This window comes from Alosa sapidissima, chromosome 17 (genome assembly GCF_018492685.1).
Source record: "Alosa sapidissima isolate fAloSap1 chromosome 17, fAloSap1.pri, whole genome shotgun sequence".
Classification (NCBI taxonomy): Eukaryota; Metazoa; Chordata; class Actinopteri; order Clupeiformes; family Clupeidae; genus Alosa; species Alosa sapidissima.
The window spans coordinates 6,289,496-6,301,886 of record NC_055973.1 but is presented as its reverse complement, the minus strand read 5'-3'; the positions used below and the strand labels follow the sequence as shown (position 1 = coordinate 6,301,886).

The following is a 12,391-nucleotide window of genomic DNA, read 5'->3' as shown; positions in this document are numbered from 1 at the left end:
TAGATGAACTGTGCAACTCCATGAGAATCGGACGGCTCTACAGGGTGGTGGGCATTCCGGCGCACGTCCACCAGTGGCCCACTGTCACCTGGAGCGTGGAGGCCAGCAGCATTCAGCCGTGGATGCCAGAGAGTAAGGACCCACTTTAGCATTCCTGATGACATGACATTCTCGCTCTACCATCTCTATTTTATTTATTTATGCCAATTATTTTCTGGTTTATTTAACAGGACCAGTGCATATTGCTATTAAACAAGTTAATGATCTGTATTAGCCTAGGCCAATAGCCTTTAGCCTGGCACCGCCTGTCAGTTGCTCCCAATTCAGCTTTCACTGGTTATACTAGGTTAACTTTGTTGCCCTTATGTTATAATATATTTATATTAGGGCTGTCAAAATAACTGATTAATTTTGATTAATTAATTTCAGAAAAAATAACTGATTAAAAAAAAATTAGTGCAGATTAATCGATTCCGTATGACCTTTGACCCCGAGCCGTTCTAGTCAGTAAACTGTAGACTGTAAACTGAAGGAGAGAGAAGAAAACGTGCTGCCTGGATCATTGATTGGAACATTTACTTTTAAAAAATGGCCTGATGGTGTTGATAAAAATAAAGTGTTGAAAATAAAGTCCTCTGCAATGTCTGCAGCAAGGAATTTGCATATCACCGGAGTTCATCAACTCTATAGTCGCACATCAATGCAAAGAAATAAGTGTTGACATTGAGGGGAGTGTTAATTTATTTTCATTGTGTCCCCTAGAGGTTATATCTGTGGCCTGAAATGCCTTGTATGTGAAAAAAAAACTTCTTTCCAAAGCACTGTTGAATTTATTTCCTCAGCATATTAGGTCATATCATAGATTATTATGGCCATTATTTGAACAGTGAAAATAATAATGAAAGAGTTTTTGAACTTTAATGTCAGTAATGCTGATTATTCAATGATTCATTTGAATTTAAATATTTAAAATACTTTCACAGCAAAGATTATATATGTGATTAATTTAGATGAATTAATCACAGAGTATGTAATTAATTAGATTAATTTTTTTAATCGATTGACAGCCCTAATTTATATTTCTTTATATTGAAAAGTGTTAGGGTAATCTTGGGATAATAGTATCAAATTAGGTTCTAATCCTTCATTCTCATTTGTATATTACCTAGATCCCTGCAAAGTCAGTAAAAACTTCCAGGCTTTGTTTACGTCCATGGGCGGGTCTCCATGGAGGTTCTCTGCTGTGGTGACCAACTCATTCGGTGCCCAGGTGGTTCCACCAGGCCTCTACACCACCCTGAAGCTGGGTCTTCTGCTGAGCCTGGTTCATAGTGGAGACACAGGCCTGGACTCACACACATGGCTGGATGTGCTGGCACTGACCAGCGATACTCTCATCATAGACAGGTTCTGTAAACACCAACACTAAGTTTGGTACTGATGACTAGATAGATAGATAGATAGACAGACAGACCGACCAGTGCTAGTAAACACTGAATGGATACCATGAATATGACAGAAAGTGACTGACTTTGGTATGGATGGATGTATGTGTATGGATGAGGTCCAGTCATGAAGGGCGCACTTGTTTGCTTGTGTACTTCAGGCTCATGACGTATAGTCTAGCCCTGGCCGCGCGTGGTGTCCGCCACCACGCCACAGGAGAGCTGTTTTCATTGCTGTCGAAGGACGAGCATGGCGTTGGCACAGCAAACATCCACGCCGGCTCTGCCCTGCTGGCCACTGGAGGGGTGTGCCTACTAGGTGACCTCAGCATCTACAGGAAGGACAAGATGGACGCCCTCCAGTCAGGTACTTGAGGCCACTCAGATGCCTCTTTGTAGTTTCTTGTCCTAAGTAAGGTAGCTTGATAGTCAATCATCAATACTCAGAAGCCAACAGTATTTTTGTTGTTAAGTTTATATGTGATTGTTTGGGTTTTATGTAGTGTAATCAATTCAGAACATAATGAGTCATTCTCTCATATTGACAGTGTAAATCAGTGCAAAACCATTCCTTTAAGGAAATAATCACAGAAAATGAACAATAGAATTAAATAGTGATATCATGAGAGGACCGAACATTGTTTATTTCTGTCCTCTGGGAGGAACTGAAGTTGTCTTCTGGAAGGAATTGAAGTTGAAGTACAGATCCATGATCCCTGGGTTACTGTGGATCTATGCCACTAGCTATTTCGAGCCATTTTCCTGTTCCTGATCTTACCATAGGCCTGGAGAGCAGGGCAGTGTCCGTCTTCATCCCTGGGAAGAAGTACGGAGACGACTCTGAGCAGCAGCTCTCCTTCCCCCTGCAGTGTAACTTCTGGGCGCTGGCCAACACGGCCACTACCTCAAAGAAGTCAGCCAAAAACGACACCGTAGCCTTGGGCTCAGTGGTAGGCTTGCATCGGATCCTCAGTCTGCATTATCTGTCCCGAGTATCACAGCTGGTCTTGACTAATTTTGTATTTAGATATACATTACATTTAAATGTGGCAGGAATACAATACACACAGAGAATGTGCTTGTATAAGGTCATAGAAATAAATATATAAATGTGCAGCGAGGTCATTTTCTATAAACCAGTCTATCATATCGTTTCTGCAGTATGAAGCATGTTTATTGTGGTTTAATAGTAATGTGGATGAGAATGTATGATATACAATATGTTGAATGTCATTTTATATCATATTAGATAGTTGCAATATAGTTATGTTGTGAGAAATTTCCAACTGTGTTTCCAGCATTTGAAAAATGCTTTCTTGTCATGTCTTTGCATTTGTGTCTCTTTCCGTTGTGAGGATCCTATTGTTGTCACTTCAGCAGCGGTGAGGGATATTTTTCATGGTTAGCTTGGATGTATGGACATGATTGGACAAGAAGCCAAACAATGCTTTCAGACTGTTATGTCGAAGCACATTTCAGTGACGCACCACGTCCTACTTTTCAAAAGTTAACACTTTTCAAGATGACATAGTTCACGTTCCAGAGGCTTGCTTTCTCTCTGACCTCATGGTCCATATTTAGGGCACATTCTGATACAGGAAGTGGACACAATAGACACACCTAATAGCTCTCACTAATGCAAACACCCAAGGCTTAATTTAGCCACAGACAAAAGCATAGACAATTACAGTCATTTCCCCTTGAAAAAAGTCCTCTGGTACACGAGTCCTCTGGTAGTCAAGTCAAGTTTATTTATAGAGCACATTTCATACACAGAGGTCATTCAATGTGCTTTACATAAACACAAGCAAATAGTAATAGCAAATAAAAGCATAGAAGAGCAATAGATACTAGTGGTACACTCACAATAGTATCTGGTATGTCATTGTGAAAGGCATAATGGCAAATTATTGCTCACTGCAATTCCTACAGTTTTGATGCAATGGAAATCTATCTGCTCCACACTGTAGGAGATTGGTTCAGTCCCACCTAAGGTAGCCGAGACGTTTGGCCTGATGATTCAGTGTCGAGACCTGGGGGGACATCCGGTCTCTCTCCCAATAACGGTGCACACTCTTAGGCAGGCCATCCAGCCAGGGGAGCCTCTCTACCCAGCCTGCATGCAGTTTACCACACAAGACTACAAGGAGGTAACGTTAGACCACAGACATGTGGCAGGCAAATGGAAATGAATTTCTGACTTTCGATGATCCCGTTCGACTTGACCCCTCGCATTTCCTGTGGCTGCAGTGACTAATGAGCAGAAGCCACTACTGATTAAGCCTGACGTGCGTTTGTGCTGCAGTTTTCCTGTTTGAATAGGAGATCCATTGCCATAGCAGGGATCATAAATTAGAAATTAAGAGGAGGAAGCTCCTACATACTTTCCTTCCTGTTCCATTACAATTAGATTAGTAGAACCAATAACATGACCGCATATTCTCGTGTGTTTCCAGCAGCTTAACGCACCCTTGTTTTGAAAGCAAAGTAATACTATGTAATAATAGGGTACAGTAACCCTTGAAGACAATGGAAACTGCACAGTACCCCTATCAGGGCCAGGTCCGCTCCTGAGTCTGCTCCTAGCAGGTACAGATGGACAGAGATGGGTGTGGCTTTGAGCTCAGTAAAACACTTTGAGACAGTAGGCCCTCATATCGATGTGAGGCAACAGGCAAAGTGTCTTCATGAGGAGCATGGAGCTGACCCACCAATTAGGATTTTGCTCATGGTAATAAATTAGCAAAAAGATATTGCCTAGGTATTAAATTAGCTTTAGACTTTAGACCTTGCACTTTGTCATTTAAATTTGAGGCCCATGTCTATTGTTGAAACTGTTATACAAGTCAATAAAATAAAAATGGAATTGTATAGAATTGAGATTGGGCTCCCCTCTCTAGCTCCTGGCCTTTGCACGGAGTCTACAGGTAGAGATGAGCCCGCAGGCGGAGAAGATGATCCATGGCTACTACATGGCCAGCCGTAGAGTCCGCTCCGACACCACGCAAGGCTCCTCTGTGTCAGTTGCCTCCATCAAACTACTGTAAGTGTTGCAGAATGGTTATAGTATGTTTATAGTACAGTATAAACAGTATATAACACAGTACCGCTTTTTAAAGACTTGTGGACACTTTCCATAAGGTATAAAGCAGAAGTAGAATTTCAATAGGTCTGTAATGTATGGTATACCCTACAATTTAATAACACCCTGAATTTGTTGATGCACTGCAAGACACTGTAAGCGGGGACATTTGGGATGAAGTCACAAAATGTGGAGAGCCTTTGCTCAAGTCGGTTTGAGTACTAATTTGTGATACTTTATATAGCCACTAGATGGGGTTGTTCTATAAGTCATCCATCAAATTGATTACTTTTTCACCCCTTCCTTTCAACTCTTCCAAAGCGATGTCAAGTGAGGCCAATTTTTTATGTTGCCTTGCAAAATGTTTTGAAAAACCTTTCAGTGTTGTGTCAGATTATACTGAGACAAGAACCAGTTGCTTTTTCATGGTCGTTGTGTATGTGTGTGAAGCCGAGTGAAGGTCAGAGCGCAAGGAAGCAGTAGCAGGGTTTACTGTAACCTGAGTTTATGAGGACTCCTAACAGTCATTCAGCTGGCCTCTCTGCATTGGTTTCAGGATTGCACTGGCCGAGGCACACAGTAAACTGAGCCTAAGGAACCAGGTTATGGAGGAAGATGCCCTCATTGCTGTACTGCTCTGTGAGAACTCCATCACGCTAAAGCATGGTGAGACCCAAATCATATCCATCCCTGAAACAACCTGTAATTTACTTTTTGTGTGGTTTTAGGTCAAGGTTAATGCAATGGTCAGGCAAAAACCCTACTCCTATTTTGGATGATTGGTAGGTCAGGTCTTAAAGCAGTCCACCTAGTTTGTGCTTATGAGCTGTGTGTGTGTGTGTGTGTGTCTGCTATGGGAGTGCAGGGGTCTCGGCGCTTGTTATTCCACCGGACGCCGTCTTTCCCTGTGATCTCCACGACCTGGAGTCTCTGCAGAGACGGGACGTTGCCCTGGAGGAGCTGCACCAGCAGGTCCTTCAGTTTGTGTACGCCTACGCACCCGGGGCCGCCAGCTACATCACCGAGGAGTAGCACTGCACTCCACAGCAGAGACAAGGTAGCTGGGGCTCAGGACGTACTTTTAGAAGTTATTTTATTAGGCCAGAAAAGGAGGCCACGTTCAGATGAGGACACTGACCAGATAATAGATAGGAGGGGAAATATTTTTACCATTAAGAATTTATTTATTACATTTACACTACGTAAAGTATTTATTTCAAGTGTGCATACTTTTAATTAGCAATATTATTTATTGTAACTAATCTAATTTATGTATTATTAAAACCATTAATGTACATAGAATTGCCCCATACTTCCAGCTTAACATTTAAAAATGCATGACTGAAATAAAATGGTCAAGCCAATTGCTCAATAAAATGTTGAGATTGAAATGTATAAGCAAGAACCAAAATCACAAAGCTTGGGAGGAAAAATATCAAATGACACAAATAATTATATTTGTTAAATACCTTAAAATAAATATGTTCAGTCTTCAGTTAAAATAGACTTTATTGAAAATCTTTACCCACATCTCTGACCAAATACAGGTTAACAACATGGAAATTGTAATAATTGTAAGGTGTATTAAAAACATTTAATCCAAAACATTGGAATGATTAGTGTGCAATGACTTTCTTCCTCTGACAGAAAATTCACTGTTTTTCACAAGATGAAAATGGTGACCATGGCAAGTCTCATTTCTCAAATGGATCATCTTCAAGGGGCCACATAGAAATCCCCAAAATCAAAGCAACCTATATGTGGGGATAAAAAATAAAAAAAAGCATGTATCAATGCTCTGATCTCACAACATTTAATTTATACCAACAATTTTTAGTAGCCAATTCAGTTTGTCACAATGTCACCACCCTGTTAGTCAGATGGGTAAACGGCAAAAGTGAATCATCATAATGCAAAGACTACAGAGAATCAGTAAGATTAACACTGGGGTTAAGTATGGAAAGGCCTTCATTCAATAATATTTCAAATTACCTTTAGCCAGTAGCTTGGCAACAGCCTAGTCCTCATCCTATGACTCGCCTACAAACAAAGTAAATATGGGTAAGTTCAGCCAGTTTAAAAATTACTTGCACAATTTAATAGTGATTAAATAGGTTCACCACCCCAATTTGATATGGTACTACTACTACATGCGAATTATCTAAGTGCCATCAGATCTTTGCAGACAGATGAGGCCGCTGATCTAGTAAAACAGTCATCTGCGTATCATAAAACTGACACTGTTGCCACCATCTGTACACCTTCACCAAACAGGAGACTCTTCCATCCTGCAGTCTTGGAGGGAATGCATACATTACTTCCAAATTAGAATGCATACATTACTTCCAAATTAGGTCATCTGCTACTATAAATACATGTCAGTTCAGTTTATCCTAGTGTCACCACACACCAGTATTTGATCAGATGTGCCAAACAAAATGTAAAATACTTTATTATGCGTGTACAGCATCAGTTTGACAAGAAAACCATTTTTAAAGTTACCTTCTGCACTCTCAGATGGAGAAGAAATTCCTTAAGATCAGGATCTGCAACCCCAAAACAAAACTCTTTAGTGTCTGACTTTCCTGGAGAGGCCATTAATGTAAACAGTAGCAAGTTTCAATATCAGCTCATCACAGTGTCACCACCCCAGTTTTTGGTCAGATGGGTAAACGGCGTAAATGTGAAATCATCATATTTAAAAACTCTAGCACTTCACAATACTTTCACGCACACTTGTTTTGTGATTTGTAGATTTGGCCACAATCAGTGCTTTGAGGAGTAATGATTCCCATTCTTTTTTAAAGTTACCTTCTGCCACAGTCTGCCGTCACAGATAGAGAGAACGTTGCTCCTGGTCGATGCCATCTAGAATCCAAGAACAAAAATCTTTGAGGTGATGGAAGAGCTCTTTAAATTATCAGTGCACACCACAGTAGCAAAGTTCAAGTTCAGTTTATCACAGCATCACCATCCCAGTTTTTGGTCAGATGGGTAAACGGCGAAGATGTGGAAATCATCATTACAGAAACGGCACTTAACATATTTTGTGCACTAGATTTAGTTATGGTTTGTAGCTGTTGTCATGAGAACTTTAAAATGCCATGCACATCCATATCAGAGTGTATGACTGCCATCAACACCTATAATTACCTTCTGCAACCATCTGCAATCTTAGATGTAGAAAAGCAGAATCTCCTTCTCCAAATCTGTAATATAGGAACAATAATCTTAAGTGAAAGAACCTCTTCCTCAATGTAACCATACTACCATACACAGTCGTACCAATTATGTTTATACACAAGAAAACGTTCTTCCATTTTAAAATGACCTTCCGCACTCTCAGACAAAGAAGAAATTCCTTAACAGCAGGATCTGTAAACCCAAAACCGAAATCTTTATTTGTTAAGTCTCTCTTGGAGAGTCATCAGTTTAAACCGTAACATGATACCAGTTCAGTTTCACAGTATCATCACCCCAGTTTTGGTCAGATGGGTAAACGGCAAAAATGTGGAAAATTATCATATTAAGAGCAGCACTTAACATATCCCAGCAACATTTAATTGATGGATTACAGCTGTGGTCACAACACAACCTTATATTTAAATCCATAGCAATCCATAGATGTGTAATACTCACACTATCATTACTCGGTCACCTTCCATGTTCTGCAGTCACAGATGTAAAGATATTGCTCCTGCTCCAGGTAACCTGTAATACAAAAAAAAAGAACAATCTGAAGTGATGAGTCACTTATTTTTTTTGTCATCAACACAAACAATAACAGCAAGGTTCAATATCAGCTTATCACAGCATCACCACCCCAGTTTCTGGTCAGATGGGTAAGATTAGGGGCAACCGTAGCCTACTGGTTAGCACTTCAGACTTGTAACCGGAGGGTTGCCGGTTCGAACCCCGACCAGTAGGCATGGCTGAAGTGCCCTTGAGCAAGGCACCTAACCCCGAGCGCCGCTGTTGTAGCAGGCAGCTCACTGCGCCGGGATTAGTGTGTGCTTCACCTCACTGTGTGTTCACTGTGTGCTGAGTGTGTTTCACTAATTCACGGATTGGGATAAATGCAGAGACCAAATTTCCCCTCACGGGATCAAAAGAGTATATATACTTACTTATATAAACGGCAAAAATGTGAAATCATTAAATTCAACACTTAATGTCCTTCATATTTTAAAACTTAATGTCTTTCACTTAATGTCTTTCATATTTTAACATTTACGGTACTTTGTAGCTCTGGTCACAAGACAACTTTAAATATCATATATATTGCATAGTAGAATATTGTCATTGTGTCATTATTTAGTCACCTTCTGTGTGCTCTGCAATCAGAGGTGGAGAGAAGATACTGCCCCTGGTCAGGGTAATCTGTACAAGTAATAAAAGAATTTGTTAAAGACCAATCACTTTTTTGTCATCACAGCAAACCGCAGTAACTTGGCACAAGTTCAGCTCATCACAGTATCACCACCCCAGTTTTTGGTCAGATGGGTAAACGGCGAAAATGTGGAAATCATTTTAAATACAGCAAAACCCTAGCACTTCACAATACTTTCAAGCACACTGGTTTTATAATTTGTAGACAGCCCCAATACAACTTTACATTTCACACACACACATATTTTGCTTATCAGTGCTTTGAGGAGTAATGATTTCCACGTGTTCTTTTTTAAAGTTACCTTCTGCCACAGTCTGCCATCACCGAGAGAGAATGTTGCTCCTGGTCGATGCCATCTAGAATCCAAGAACAAAAACCTTTGAGGTGATGTAAGAGCTCTTTAATTATCAGTGCAAACCACAGTAGCAAAGTTCAAGTTCAGTTTATCACAGTATCACCATCCCAGTTTTTGGTCAGATGGGTAAACGGCGAAGATGTGGAAATCATCATTATAGAAACGCCACTTAGCATTTTCTTTTTAGTGCACCAGGTTTACTTATGGTTCGTAGCTGTTGTCATGAGAACTTTTAAATGCCATGCACATCTGGGCACATGCCGTGTATGACTGCCATTAACATCTATAATTACCTTCTGCAACCATCTGCAATCTCATATGTGGAGAAGCAGAATCTCCCCTTCTCCAAATCTAATATAGGAACAAAAATCTTAAGTGACCGAACCTCTTCCTCAATCTAACCATACTACCATACACAGTAGTACCAATTAAATTTATACACGAGAAAACTTTCAAATATTTTAAAATTACCTTCTGCACTCTCAGACGGAGAAGTCCTTAAGATCAGGATCTGTAAACCCAAAACAAAAATCTTTATTTGTTAAGTCTTTCTTGGAGAGGTCATCAATGTAAACAGTAACATGCTACCAGTTCAGTTTATCACAGTATCACCACCCCAGTTTTGGTCAGATGGGTAAACGGCGTAAATGTGGAAAATCATCATATTAAGAGCAGCATTTAACATACCCCAGCAACATTTAAATTATGGATTATAGCTGTGGTCACAACACAACTTTATTACACATCTATGGATTGTATTATACTCACACCATCATTACTGTGTCACCTTCCATGTTCTGCAGTCACAGATGCAGAGAGAATATTGCTCCTGCTCAGGGTAACCTGTAATACAAAAAACTAAATCGTAAGTGACAAGCCTTTTTTGTCATCAACACAAACCACAGAAGCAAGGTTCAATATCAGCTGATCACAGTGTCACCACCCCAGTTTTTGGTCAGACGGGTAAACGGCAAAAATGTGAAAGTCATCATATTTAAAAACAGCAAAACTCTAGCACTTCACAATACTTTCAAGCACACTTGTTTTAGGATCTGTAGACGTGGCCGCAACACAACTTTAAATTCACACACACATACATTGGTCATCAGTGCTTTGAGAAGTAAGTGATTCTCATGTGTTCACAGTCTGCAATCACCGGTAGAGAGAATGCTGCTCCTGGTCGATGCCATCTAGAATCCAAGAACAAAAATCTTTTAGATGATGGAAGAGCTCTTTAATTTTCAGTTTAAACCACAGTAGCAAAGTTCAAGTTCAGTGCATCACAGTATCACCATCCCAGTTTTTGGTCAGATGGGTAAACGGCGAAAATGTGGAAAATAATCATTATAGAAACGGCACTTAATATATTTATTTCTTATTACTTATGATTCGTAGCTGTTGTCATGAGAACTCTAAATGCCATGCACATCCATATCAGAGTGTTTGACTGCCATTAACATCTAGAATTACCTTCTGCCAGCATCTGCCATCTCAAATGTAGAAAAGCAGAAACTCCCCTTCTCCAAATCTGTAATATAGGAACAAAAATCATGTAAGTGACAAATCTCTTCCTCAATGTAAAAAAATACTACCCCACACAGTAGTACCAATTTTCATAGTTACAGTTTTATAATTTATTTAGTTACATCTGATGGTAAACCACAATTTATTCTCATTTCCTTGGTCAAATTATCATGTTACGGTTGGGGTATGAGCTTTTTCTTACTACTCTTAATTGACTCAACAAAAAAAAAAGAAATGGTACAAATTAATTAGTGGTCGCTCATGTTTAAAATATTGACTTTTCACCACTTCTAGATAAGCAGCACTGAAGAAACAGCCAATAGGTCTTTGGCGTGATTGGACAACTATGACAAATGCACTGATGGTCAAAGGTCGCATGTTCCACAGCTTGGGAGCAGCCCTGTGCTCAAGCCATCACAATGGCCTCAGTAGGGCTGAGGCAACTCAAGGTCAGGACCTTTACCAAGACTGCTGCCCCTCAGAGGGCACCGAAGTTGAGCTTCTTCCCCTACAGAAGCATGTTAGGTGGGGGTAGTCCCTCAGCGGTGCGGGCACACACAGGGGACCTGGCCAAGACCTGGCCAGAGTGAGGGACACTCCTAACAATGTCAGCCTAAATGGCAAAGGGCCCATTTATTCTTGGAAAAGGGATACTGAGCTGCCAGTATGATTTATGGCTGGTCCAGTTGGGACATTTAGACCTTCAGCTGAGCATGTCATAATTTTACTTTGCTTGTTAATTACCAAGTGTTAAGCGGCTTCGTGCGAATCGCCATAACAAGGTTGGTTGGCCAACATGATCCTTCAATATGCGGTCCACCCATACCGACGGAAATGCATCAAAAATCAGCCTAATGTAAAATATGCTTTTAATAAATATTGTACATCACTCTGCAAATAAAATGCCAGTACATCAGATAAAAACACAAATAGTCTTTCACAAATCTTTTGTTTGAGCCCGAACTACTTCCCATCCATCTCGACGCGTGTCGAGGGATACAAGGGATACCATGTGGCTATTTGCCCGACACGTGGCCAAGCGTTAATGGTGGAAGATTTTAGACTGAGTAAGCAAAGGAAACATGTCCACTTAAAGGAAAATATGCCACAGAATGTTACATACCGCTGACTTCTATCAAATCAATCGTTACTACTGATAACAGAAGACAAAGCAAACAGGCCCAGTTACTAACGTTAGCTCACTAGCAGTTTCCTGGTGTTGTGCTTGCGCATGGTAACTTGATAATTAAGTTAACGTTCCCTCCCAACAGTTATTGAACTGAATGTAATTGCTCTGTAGTTCACTGCTATCCATCATAATGAACATTACACGGACAGTTTAGCTAACGTTAAATGCACTGGTGAGCAGATAACATGCTAGCCCATTACCTTTAGGTTGGCTAAAATAGAATCCAGTAGGTTTTATTATCTTAACTCAATGCATGCTATGTCATTAACTACTAAATTAAAAAAAAAGGTGATTTGAAAGACGCAAATTACCTGTTAAATTGAACGCAAAACCGTGCAATCTGCAACAGTTGTAGGCTGGGTCCATGCTTGCCAGCATGCTTCCGCTGAGAAGAGGTCGAACGATG

The 12,391-nt window shown here is 40.3% G+C and overlaps 1 protein-coding gene and 1 long non-coding RNA gene across 7 annotated transcripts in view; one reads left to right on the top strand and one right to left on the bottom strand.

The window, feature by feature from the left end:
• The window catches only part of mcmdc2 (minichromosome maintenance domain containing 2), a 9,957-nt gene extending 3,879 nt beyond the window's left edge, over positions 1 to 6,078 (top strand). For 2 of the 3 annotated variants that reach the window (XM_042066985.1, XM_042066988.1), the window contains 8 exons: positions 4 to 132; positions 1,170 to 1,407; positions 1,607 to 1,812; positions 2,229 to 2,395; positions 3,416 to 3,595; positions 4,346 to 4,488; positions 5,084 to 5,193; positions 5,393 to 6,078. In XM_042066985.1, the coding sequence (XP_041922919.1) occupies positions 4 to 132; positions 1,170 to 1,407; positions 1,607 to 1,812; positions 2,229 to 2,395; positions 3,416 to 3,595; positions 4,346 to 4,488; positions 5,084 to 5,193; positions 5,393 to 5,559 (1,340 nt within the window). In that variant the 3' untranslated portion in view covers positions 5,560 to 6,078. The remainder of the gene's footprint in view (positions 1 to 3; positions 133 to 1,169; positions 1,408 to 1,606; positions 1,813 to 2,228; positions 2,396 to 3,415; positions 3,596 to 4,345; positions 4,489 to 5,083; positions 5,194 to 5,392) is intronic. The other variant, XM_042066986.1, reaches the window with a different exon arrangement.
• On the bottom strand, positions 6,019 to 12,391 carry LOC121687863. 4 transcript variants are annotated; one of them, XR_006024432.1, is made up of 14 exons: positions 12,297 to 12,391; positions 10,743 to 10,800; positions 10,370 to 10,462; positions 10,041 to 10,115; positions 9,744 to 9,783; positions 9,566 to 9,623; positions 9,219 to 9,273; positions 8,850 to 8,907; positions 8,167 to 8,238; positions 7,681 to 7,736; positions 7,339 to 7,395; positions 7,030 to 7,073; positions 6,520 to 6,822; positions 6,019 to 6,281 (listed from the first exon to the last, which is right to left on the bottom strand). It is a non-coding gene; the product is annotated as an uncharacterized LOC121687863 (long non-coding RNA). The 4 variants fall into 4 exon arrangements; XR_006024433.1 differs by having other exon boundaries at positions 6,520 to 6,567; XR_006024431.1 differs by having other exon boundaries at positions 6,520 to 7,073.